We start from the raw sequence: 12,164 nt of genomic DNA, 5'->3' as shown, positions 1-12,164 counted from the left end.
GGTTTGTAAACTTACTTTTATATTTACACCCTAGCAACCAGTTCAAAGCACTGTACCTGTATCCAGAAAGAAGAGGGAAGTAAAAACCTGTCTTTCCTGTTAAGATTTAAGTTTGAACACTGGCTCTGTTCCTTATGAGATACCAATCAATTTATATTAACTCTTTTTCTTCAACAATGATTATTTCCTCTACCCTCAGAGCTATATCAATTTATTAAGATATACTATCAGTGGGAACAGCAACTTTAATATTATTATTCTTGCCATTGGTACTAATCTTACTATAGTCCCAGGAGAAGTACTAAACATTTTCTCAATATTAGTACATTCTATTTTACATAAAGCACTCTAATACATTTTAAGTGGCTTGAACATTTTAGTAATACTTCAAAAATCACTTAAAGCTTCTTAGTAAATATCCAAAGAGCTACAACATAGTTTCAAAAATTACATAAAACCATGAAGTTTGAGATTGTTTTAAAATTATATGCTATATAAAAACATAAGAAATAGTAATGATAGGTTAAAGTTCATCTAGTGAATAGCTGTAAAAATTATGGTGTTCTGATCCTTTTTAGTGACTACTACTCTTTAATAATATTTTTTAAAAGGTGTCTAAGCGCCATCTAGTGGATAAAATAAACAAATAAGTCGAGGAAAACCAGAGCTTTTTTTTTTTTTTTTTTTTTTTTAAAAGAAAGAGAATTTATTACTCCTTTATTTGTATTGTTCATTAGTTTATAGTAGTTTTAGGCACCTGTGAGTTTATAGGGTAAGACAAAAATAAAAAAAAAAAAACTATTTTTATTACAGTTTACCTGCAATAAAATTAAAGAAAATTTGTGTTACAGTGAAAAAGACAAAATTATGGAAAAAAAATTTTTTAGCAAAAAGCAAAGATTAAAAATCAAAGAGGAAAATCCAAAATAAAAATAAAATTAGGACACTTGAGTTAAGATTCAGATGGGATTGTTCATTTACTGACCATCTTGTAATTACTGTTATTCAGTCTAATAATCATTCATAGACTGCCTGTCGTCTGAGGCATCAGTACCCAGCCACTGTGCAAGCTCAGGCTTTCATCAGTGTTCATCTAGCATACTGCAACAATTCTTCTTTCTGCTGTCTTCTCCTTGGCCTGTAGCAATGCTTCATCCACATTGGGCCAGCATGACCTTTCCAAGTTCTGACTTATGACTAGACTTTTTTCCAAGGCCCTCTAGAATCGGGTCAGCATACATGTCTACCCTGGGAATAAGTAATTTGTATTTATCATGTTTATTCTCAAGTTGTACAAACTCATATGAAATACCAACTATGTAAGTGCCTGTATCTTCACCTGTAGACAATTATCTCTTTGGGAGACGTGATCACAGACTATTTCTATTTACATCATTTGGTACACGACTGTAGTTTATAAGTCAATTACTCAACAAGCAGCAAGCAAAGAATAAAGATTAGGAGACTTCTTACCTGCACAAGTTCATTGAGAACAACAGCATCAAAGCCAGAGAGGTACTGCACGTAGTACCTCTGCATGACAGGTCCGTACTTCCTGACATGTGCTCTAAGCTCTTCCATGTAAAATATCAGCTCAGCGATGTGCCTTTGTGAAAAGTCAAAAGAAACATTTCAGATAATAAGTTCACTGTTGTAGTGAGAATTTTGATTTAAAAAAAAAAAAAACAAAGAAATATTTGAAGAATATGTTTTCATTTTAATCCTAGGTATGGGATTTAAGGCTACTTCAGATTGTTCACAGCAGGTGACTATGATTTTCCTCATGCTCTACTCAGGGTCCGACAGTGCTAGCTACAGATACTTTCTACAACTGTGTGATGTTTAGAATTCTGGGGACTTTTTAGAGGGTATATAAATGCTGGCGCACTAAGAGGGGTGGGGCTGTTGGTTGCTTGCTGTTGGTCACAATTCATTAAGTAGTCACACAAAGTGGAAGAGGATGTGCCTAATCCTATAGACACTTGATGGTCCATGGAAATCACGATGCCTGGGGTGGGGGGGGGGTGAAGAAATCTGGGAGGGGGGACTGAGAAAGGGGCAACATTGGGAATGTAAATAAATAAAACATAGGGGGAAAAACCTTCAAAGAAACTAAGGAAGAGGAGGAGGAAGAGGAGGAAGAAGAGGAAGAGGAGGAAGAAGAAGAGGAGGAAGAAGAGGAGGAGGAGGAGGAAGAGGAGGAAGAAGAGGAGGAGGAGGAAGAAGACTACCCTTTTTCTCTCCTATCTAGTGTTAGGGTGTTGAAAAGGTGGGGAAAAAAAACGTAGAGAAGAGAAGAGCGAAAGATCAAAGAATCCACAAAGTAGTCAAAGACAGCTACAGCTACACACTGTTGTCACAGAAAGTACTAAATGTTTTTGGTATTATTTCTAGAACTTTTCCCTAAGAAAAGCCATTAATTTTCAATGTCAATTACTTCCTTTTAAAATTCTTTTATACAAATAAAATCATAGAAAAAAATTGTAGAATATTCAAATGAAAGTACAATTTTCATTTCTCATGTACATATTATTTTTTAAAAATTGGTGAAAGAATAATAAGAAGAAATAGGATTTTCAGTTTGTGCTTATTTCTATTTCCAACTATCTAACTCTGAATAAGAAACTAGGGACTAAAGGAAGACATTTCAAATGATACACTGATGGCAACGACACCATTAATGATTTTTATTTAATGTTTTATATAGAAATAATTTTGAAGACCAAATGCATGGAAAATATTACTGGGCAGAGCCAAAGAACAACTTTCTTATCACTACTATAATAGAAATATTAAGTCTTAGAGTTTTTGCATTCTAATTTACATCATTAATGCTATATTGCCAACATGTATTCTATTACAAATATAAAAATCCCCAGAGTTTTTAAAACATCTTTGCTTTAATATAAGTCCTCAGACTTGTGACCCATCAACCAAAATAAACAGGAAATAGATGTTGGTCTCATGTGACAGACTTACTTATCTATAAAGTCATCTGCACTCTTCTTTGGCATGTTGTCTGCATGTCGGAGTAGCCAGATAATTTCATCACGGGCAAAAGATAATGCCATGAAAACAAAAAGTGCCTATTGAAAAACAAATGAAAAAAACTGATTATTCAACAACTAAAAACTTGTTCTAAGTGAAAAGTCGCTGACAAGGAATAACACTAAATGTAAAAGAGCCAGTCAGATCAAGCCAGAGCACACAGCAGTACATATGACGAGCACACATCTACAAAATGAGGAAAAGACAGAAGTGCGATGCTGAGCCTCAAGCCAGCAAATCCATTCTTGGCTCACACTTCAGTCAAATTTCATACAGAAGACATGCTTTTACGGGGTGAATAAGGTTCAATTATCAGTTACCTTAGGACCAAGCAGGCCGGGCTGATCAGAGAGGACAGTCGCCAGTTCTTTCAGTGCAGACCGTAAAAACTTTCGTCTTTCTCTGTGCATTGAGCCACTGTAGAGAAAGATATCACCATGTCACCTGTGCTTCACTCGGGTAGACAATGCAGGTGCAGGGAATGATAACAGACAAAGGATGAACATTTACAACTTGTGGTTTGCTGTTCTCATCTATGGAACGGTACTTGTCATCTCTGCCTTGAAGAACACTGATGGGTTAGGCACTATCATCATTTCTTCTTATCTAAGTTCATGGGAGAATATATAATCATTCATATAACAACTAAATTGATATATCTAATTATTTCATGAGAAAACTGGTAAACTGGTTACAGGTCTTAACAACACTAATTTCTATATATTCGTTGATTTAAGAATATAAAATTGGAAAAAGATGGGGAACTACCATGCTTTTGAAAGAATGTTATGTTCTCACATTCTCTGCTCCAGGGTAAGAATGTAACAATGTTCATTAGGTTATACAACAGTCAGCACAACAGGCAAAGCACAGCTATGGGGAACACAGTGTTGCAGGAGGAGCAACCAGCTAGGACCTGCAGGGATAGCTAAGCTAATAATAATAGTGCCTTCCTTTAATACAGACCATCTGAGCTTGAGCCCGAGAACCGACACGGTAGATGGAGAGAACCAACTTCCCCAAGATGTCCTCTGAACACAGTATATGAATTGTGGTGCACATATCCATGCCTACTCTAACTTAAATATACGTACAAATGTTTTTTAAACAGATAACAACTAAAACCCCTTTCAATGGAACTTCTTTATTTTATTAGTATTTCAAAACATCTAAAGTCCACACTACTTAGGTACAGAGGTTATACACTTACTTTTCCTTCAATTCAAAAGTCCTTATCTCCTACATTTCCATATCACTAATAAAGCAACGTTTTAAGAAGTTCCTCACAAACAGAAGTACTCACGCATGGGATACGGCCGCCTCCTTGCATTCTCTTATGTCGTTAATACGTTTATTGTAGCTGTGTGCAAGAAAAAAATAAAGCTTGTTAAGCTTAATTCGAAAGGAAAGACAAAGAGAATGAGTGAACTACTAAAAGTCATTTTGAAATCCTTATTTTCTAGTACATTACTCAACTCAAATCTCCCTAGAAAAATATTATTTAGCTACAGCAAATCCAAAAATAAAATGAAACTTCATAATGTAAACTTTAATTAGATTTTATTATTTTCTTAAGCCTTAGATATATTAAAATTTCCTTTTGGTGCAATTAAATCATTTCCAAGCATCAAAGTACTCAAAAATGATTGCTTCTGACACTAGCAAGGTCACTCATATGCACAGGTAAATTCTAAAACGATAAGCATGAAAAATCAATAGCATGACTTTGAATGTAGGGGTTTCGTGGCACAGAAAGCTAAGGCAGGAAAGCATTTAGATTACCTTAAATTTTTTTTTTTAACAAAGAGAACTGTGGTTTATTCTTACATACTATGTAATATATATATATATATATATATGTAAACACAACACTACATATATATATATATATTATATATATATATATATCCATATGTGTATATGTATACACACATACATACATATATAAGCACCTTCTAATAAAAAGTAAAAGAAACAGAATTCCAATATTAACTAGTTCAGATGTACCACTAAAACATATCAATAAATAATAAATAATCTCATGAATACTAATGATAAATACTCAAAATTCATAGCTGAAAACAACATATCCTTGACAACTTACTCAATTTCTATATGTAAGCACTCTAAGATTGGTTTTTTTTTTAATTTGAGAAACTATCTGAAACGTGTAATATGGGTCGTTGCAATTAATACAGTTTCATACTCATAACTTGACTATGATTTGATTTCTTTTTTAATGTGACTGATAACTCAAAAAAGAAAAAGAAAGGAAGGAACCAAGCAGGGTGGGGAGGTGGGGCCAAACAACATTTAGGACCGGGATGAAGAAATGTTTCAGCAGTTCAGAGTAATTGCAATTCTTGCAGAGAATTGGGTTTGGTTTCCAGTACCCACATGGCAGCTCACAACTAAACAACTATCCTTAACTCTAGTTCTACAGAGTCCAGTACCTTCTTCTGGCTTCCTTGGGCACAAGCATGCACATAGTGCAGACCTACATGTATACAAAACATTCATTCACATAAAATAAAAATGAAACACAACTGCTAAAAGATACCTAACAGGATAAAGTTAGCTCGTTTTGTGTTATCACTAGACTTAAATCATACATAATTCACTGAATATAAACACATTAACTGGTTATGGTGGTCTGAGTAAGATTCGAGTGTTTTAATGCTTGGCCGCAGGGAGTGGCACTATTAGGAAGCATGGCCTACTGGAGTAGGTGTGGCCTTGTTGGAAGAAGTGGGTCACTATGTAGATGGGCTTTGAGACTTCCTATGCTCAAGCTCTACCCAGTGTGGAATTCCAGAGACCCTCTTCCCTCTGCTGAAGATAGTTTCCTTCTGGCTGCCTTTAAATCAAGATGCTCCTCTAGGCCTATGTCTGCCTGCAGACTGCCATGCTTCCCACCATGATGATAATGGACTGAACCACTGACTGTCAGCCAGCCCCAAATAAATGCTTTGCTTTATAAGAGTTGCCTTGGTCGTAGTATCTCTTCACAACAATGAAAACCGTAACTAATATACTAGTTTACAATATTCATGTATTTAAGTGATTCTATTAATTAGTGACTAACATATTAAGGCATAATACAAACTTTATCATTTACAATCTCAACACAATAAAAGCAGAAAGGCAACCTGGCACTGTTTTTCTTATGACTAATATGATGACAGAAATGAGAAAGTGGTTACTTAGGAGTAACAAGGAAGGAGTAAGAATGGCAGTGGAGGCTAAGGTATCTAAGGCTTATTTGTGAAGACAGACGTCCTACACCCTGATCTAGGTAACAGTCACTCAGGAGGATTCACAAACAAGGTCACTGAGCCATATCCCTAAGACTTTATTTTTTTGTTTGGAAATGTAAACAATAAAGTACTACTTTATTTTTTCCAAAAACAATAGTGATGCCAGAGAACCTGTGTTCAGTTTACATTTCAGGGTAATTCAATGGCCACTGAAATACATGCTGGCTCAAATTGTTAGTGCTACACAGTTTTCTTCCTCTTTTTTGTTTTGTTTCTTTTGTTTTTTGCTTTGTTTTCTTTTGGTTTTGAGACAGGGATTTTCTATGTCCCCTGGCTGTCTTGAAATTTCCTTCGTAGGCCAGGCTGGCCTTGAACTCACAGAGATTCACCTAATTCTGCCTCTTGATTACTAGAACTAAAGGGGTACACTAGCACTGCCCAACCACATTGTCATTATTTAGCACTTTTTTGTTTCAACTTCATGCAATACTAAACTGGACAGGAAATATATACAAATTTCGCTTTTTTAAAAGTTATTATATCCAGCACATGCAGCTGCAGGGTATTTTATCTGCTCTTCATTTCAAAAGATCATATGACTGTTCTCACATGTGAACTCAATGAGGCTTTTCATACAGTGGCTACAGGGCCTCAAGAGAAATGCTATTATTAAACAGTAACAAAAGGAACTGCCACAAATCAGAGAATCTGCTTTGCAGAGAATGAGTGAGTGTAAGTCTTTTGGGTACAATCTGCTATCAAGAACTGTGATCCCTAAGTGCTGTGAGCAGGCTTTTGTAATTGTTAGGCGTGATTCAATGACATTTTTAATTGTTTCAAATACTTTTATAAATCCACTTTGTTCTCTTATTTTTTGTGTGTGGGGTGAATGGGGGTAAGAGAAGATTTCTCTGTGTAACCCTGCCTGACTCGGAACCCACTCTGTAGACCAAGCTAGCCTCAAAGTCAGAGACATGCCTGCCTCTGTCCCCTGAGTGTTGGGATTAAAAGCATAAGCCACCACACTAGGCAATACATTCTATATTTTGCTTTTAGTAATATTTATGTATAAAATTAAGTGTATGAATTAAAAAGAGAAGACTTATTTGTCTAGGATAGAAATTTTGAAAAGGTAAGAAACTGCAAAGATTTTTAATTAGTAAAGTTACCTGTAAGAATATTATTTCTATCATTATCAGGATATTGTTAAAGGCAATTGGCTGGGACCAAAGTAAGTTAGTCTAGGCCACACATTTCTGCATGATGTGACTAACTCTAACCCCCAAACCTATGTTACTAAAGACATTTGATTCACCACCTCCTCCCCCCAAAATGAATAAAACTGAAAACACCATACCCCCGAATGTTTACAAATAAGTCTTCTGCAGCTTTGTGAATGTGGAAAACTTCATCCCGAAAGAGAGAGAGGCAAGAGCTACTCTGAAGAGCTAGCTTCCAAAGGTTCAATGCTGTAGCCTCCGTATTTAACATCCCATGGCACAGAATAAAGCCAACTTCAAACAAAGAAAAACAGGTACAAGTTACAAGTACTGCACAGACAAGTTCCTTTGGTTACAGTGTAACTTTCTACAAATGGGAAACAACCTCCATCACTGAATAAAGGTTCATTCCCTAGTGATTCATAGCGTAATACACATATATTCATATAAGTATGTGTGGGTGCAAATGATATTCTAAATTTTAATCGATTTTCTATATTCTACAAAGTAAGTTCTTTGAAGCCACACTAAAGGAACAGAAATACCTTTTTAAGGGGTGGGTTATGAATGAATTTTTTTAAATAAAGCATTAAAAACATTAGCTTAAGCAAAAGATCAAAAATTAACACCTAAAACAATAATCATCACTGCTGTTAAAGTAGCTGAAAAATAAAAGCAATCAACTTTTTCGTCACCAGAAGAAATGCTAAAGTAACAGCTTTGCTTGTCTCAGCCGTTTCTCCCTTACTAATTTTTGCACACGTATTACCTCACATGATAAACCTGTATAGTAGACAAGAGAGAATCATTCTTTTACAGCTGAGGGAGTGAAAGGTCAGCACTACTAGAGTAACAAAGCCAGGCAGGCAGTGAGTTCAAGTCCAGCCTGGTCTGCATGAGTCCCAGGTTAGCCAAGGGTAGGCCAGTAGACTGTTTAAAGAAAAAAAAAAAAAGGAAGCATCCAGGTATTGAAGTTCAATATTCTTACAATGTTTTTAACTGTTCTCTTTATATGAATTTTAAATATCTTTTGGTTACCTAATCTGGAAACCCTATACAAATGTACACTGCTCATATGCTTGTAAATGCCTTCCCTAGTCTTCTACATCAAGACAGGAAGCCTCATTCATTTAACATTTACTCAGTAGTACTTGTTACACATGCACAAAGTTTCAACTTCTGTTGAGATTTTCCTGCTTCACAAAACAGTCATTCTCATTTAAAAAATAAACTGGATTCCAAAGTGCTGGCTAGTTTTGTCATTTTTACACAGCTAGTGTACAGGTGGGAATCTCAAGTGAGAAAATGTCTCCATAAGACGGAGGAGCTGTAAGTTAGCCTGTAGGTTAGTTATCTTCTTAATTAGTGATTGAAGTGGGAAGGTCCAGCCCATTGTGGGTGGGGCCACCCCTGGGCAGGTGGTTCTGGGAGCTGTAAGAAAACAAGCTGAACAAGCCAATAGGGAGCTCCCCCACGCCCCACCCCCGCTCCATCTCTGCTTCAGTTCCTGCCTCCAGTTCCTGTCAAGACTTCCCTCTATAATCAGGACATGGAAGCTGAAATAAACCCTTTCCCTCAAGTTTCTTTTTGTTATGGTGTTTTTATCACAGCAATAGAAATCCTAACTAAAACAAACAGTTATCCACACAACTAACCCTATTTACTTACTACTATTCAACTCAATTCTTCAATCACATATATGAACATAAAATAAAAAACTAAGAATCATTATATCATCAAGCAAAATCAATACTTCAAAAGCCTTACCTTCAAAAGCATAGAAATGTAACCTATCTTTCTAGAAAAAATATTACTATCACAAATCTAAGAAGTAACAAAATCTGCTAAAATGTCTAAGTGTGGTAGAATGTGCTAGTAAATTCCTTTCATATTTGTTAGTGTTATTGGAGTTTCAGTCTATGAGATAATGTATGTAAGTTTAGAATACTCAAAATCTGTAGTCATTTTAAATACAAATTTACTAATATCTAATTTTTAGATTAAGCCATATATAACAAAACTGTGGGCTTTTATGTCTAATACTTTTTTTTTTGTAAAAAATGTCATTCATTATTTCACCAATGTATCATATCACAGGCATTAAAAAGAGAGTTCTTTGCCATAGTTAGAGAAGCACTGTAACAGTGGTTCTCATGGGGGTTGAACAACCCTTTCACAGGGTAGCATAACAGATATCCTGCATATTCGAAATTTTTATTACTATTCATAGCAGTAGCAAAATTACAGATATGAAGTAACAACCAAATAATTTTATAGTTAGGAGTAACCCCAACATGAGAAACTATATTAAAGGGTTGCAGTATTAGGAAGCTTGAGAGAACCTGCACTATAATAAAAAGTTTATAAAGGTAATTCATCAAGAAACAGGCACCAACTATTCAACTCTTCCCTGGCAGTGAGCAGTGAGAAGAAGGAACCTGACGACATACACTACACCAACTCTCACTCTTTATTACGCCATATATTGTTCCAGTCTGTGAGCTGCCCAAAGCAAACACTGGTAATTTCATCACTCATGCATCTATCAAACTGCCAAAAAAATAAGTCATTTGTCACATGTAAATTAAAACTTAACTAAATACCTGTGACATTAAAAACATGACTTAAAGCAGAAGTTTAGTGTTGAAAGTGCTAATACAGACAACATAGCTCTTGAGTCTTGGCCTTAGCTCTTCCTTAGTCTCTCTGTCACCAACGAGCTATGTGACCTGACTTTAGAGTCCTCATGTCTATGACCGTCTACCGTCTGATGGGGTCAGTTCGAGGAATGACTGAAGTAAAGCACATTGGTGTTCACTACAGGGTGAAGGGCAGAGAGGTAAGGCAAAACCAGGCATTTTTTCCTTAAAGCTTAAACACAAGGGGTAGTCCCATGACTAACTTGTTTTACTTACAGATAATCCATTTCTCCATTGCATCCAAAGAGAGATATTCACAAGGCATCTTAAAAAGAGAAGACACATCTGTGCTTAACATAAACTCTTTAAACAATTTCCTCTTAGTCACTCCGCCTCTCTGAAGCTCCTAAGAATTCTTACTGTTCCATTCTTGGTTCAAATACCACAGGAAATTTGAGAGACTGGGTAAAACTTTAATAATTACTTAAGCTGTAGCCAGCAGAGGACAATGAGCTGTAGCCTTTCGCATGCATACCCTCACCCATCTTTGAACAACACTACCGCCAAACTGTCTTCTGGCAAATGACAAATTTTCAAATTTCTCAAGCTCATAAAAGGAGTCTATGTGTTTTCAAATAATTTATTTTAATCATGTGAAAACAGATTCCTGTGCCTGGATGCTCTGCATCCCTCCCAAGTGAACCAATGGTCTGTGTGCAGTTTTTGAAATCATAATATCCACATTCATATGCCAAGACACTTGAAAAGAAATACAACAACATACTATAATAGTAATTTTCTCTAACTGGTAAGTTTCTGTTTTTTTCTTTATAATTGTCTGTATCTTCAAATTTCTGTACCATGATAGAAACAATTTTTTTTTACAGGTTTTTATAAATTACATTTATTTCTATAGAGATGCATGCCACAATTTGTTGGCTTTTTCTTTTCATCATGCCTGGGTCTTGGGAATCAAACTCTGGTTGTCAGGTTTAGTGGCAAGTGCCTCTATCTACTGAGCCACCTCACAAGCCAAAAACAAAATGGTTACTTGTATTAACCTCCAATTTTTGAGAGCTGGGAAAAAAAATTTTAACTCTGCATGATTTTTATGCACATTTTATAATGAACCTAACAGGATAATGTTAACTAGAAGAAAACTGGAATAACACTGTTCAAATGATAAGTGAATACATATCTAAAAGGTAAAAGGGAGCCGTACAGTGTCAGACTGTGCAGGGTTAAGCATTGTGCTGGGCGCACTGATGAGACTCAACAACTGGGCATTCCTCCACTGGTCTGCCGAAAGATTCCGTCTAGGATACACCATCTGAAGAGAAATTAGTGCATCTGAAAGAGACTGATAAAACAGAAAATAAGTGGAAGAATAGTGTGTTCCTCTTTTGCCAAAACTTCAGCCTTAAGGTCTGTGCATGTCTACCTGATTCCAACCGCACTGCCTATAAAAGGTCACAAGTCTCCTCTAAATTTGTTCCTTTAGTTTTAAATTCTATAAAAGTTACAGTTGACATTCCTGGGCAAGAACTACACTCAGGAAATCATGTCACTGTCTTTAAAAAAACAAATCTATTTATTTACTGGACGGGTGTTTTGACTGCATCCACCTGTATGTGTGTGCCTGACGCTTATAGAGTTGAGAGGATCTACAAGACGGGTACAAGATCACCTGGGACTGGACTTGCAGGTTTTAGATGCCATATGCATGGATGCTGGAGATTAAACCTGTGTCCTCTGGAAAAGCAGATAGTGTTCCTAACCACTGAGCCATCTTTCCAATGTGACATGTTATTTCCTGAAAGGTTAAAATGTGCAGCAACTTCGGGAATCTTTATTATTTATTTCTGAAAGAGTGCTGAACTCTTATGCTTTTTAAATTTCTAATGATTCTTGCTAAAAGGACTCTGTGATCACATGCCTTAGCCTGTCTGCCTGCCTTCCTTCCTTCCTTCCTTCCTTCCTTCCTTCCTTCCTTCCTTCCT

The 12,164-nt window shown here is 36.0% G+C and overlaps 1 protein-coding gene across 1 annotated transcript in view; it reads right to left on the bottom strand.

The window, feature by feature from the left end:
- Window positions 1–12,164, bottom strand: part of Nckap1 (NCK associated protein 1) — a 79,988-nt gene that overhangs the window by 36,547 nt on the left and 31,277 nt on the right. Inside the window, exons 7-13 of the mRNA XM_028762873.1 lie at window positions 11,387–11,524; window positions 10,441–10,489; window positions 7,663–7,819; window positions 4,352–4,408; window positions 3,369–3,465; window positions 2,980–3,086; window positions 1,474–1,606 (exon numbers count right to left, since the gene is read on the bottom strand). Coding sequence (XP_028618706.1) covers window positions 1,474–1,606; window positions 2,980–3,086; window positions 3,369–3,465; window positions 4,352–4,408; window positions 7,663–7,819; window positions 10,441–10,489; window positions 11,387–11,524 — 738 coding nt within the window. The remainder of the gene's footprint in view (window positions 1–1,473; window positions 1,607–2,979; window positions 3,087–3,368; window positions 3,466–4,351; window positions 4,409–7,662; window positions 7,820–10,440; window positions 10,490–11,386; window positions 11,525–12,164) is intronic.

Source organism: Grammomys surdaster, unplaced genomic scaffold (assembly GCF_004785775.1).
Source record: "Grammomys surdaster isolate TR1022 unplaced genomic scaffold, NIH_TR_1.0 136, whole genome shotgun sequence".
NCBI lineage: Eukaryota > Metazoa > Chordata > Mammalia > Rodentia > Muridae > Grammomys > Grammomys surdaster.
This window is presented reverse-complemented; position numbering and strand designations above follow the sequence as displayed.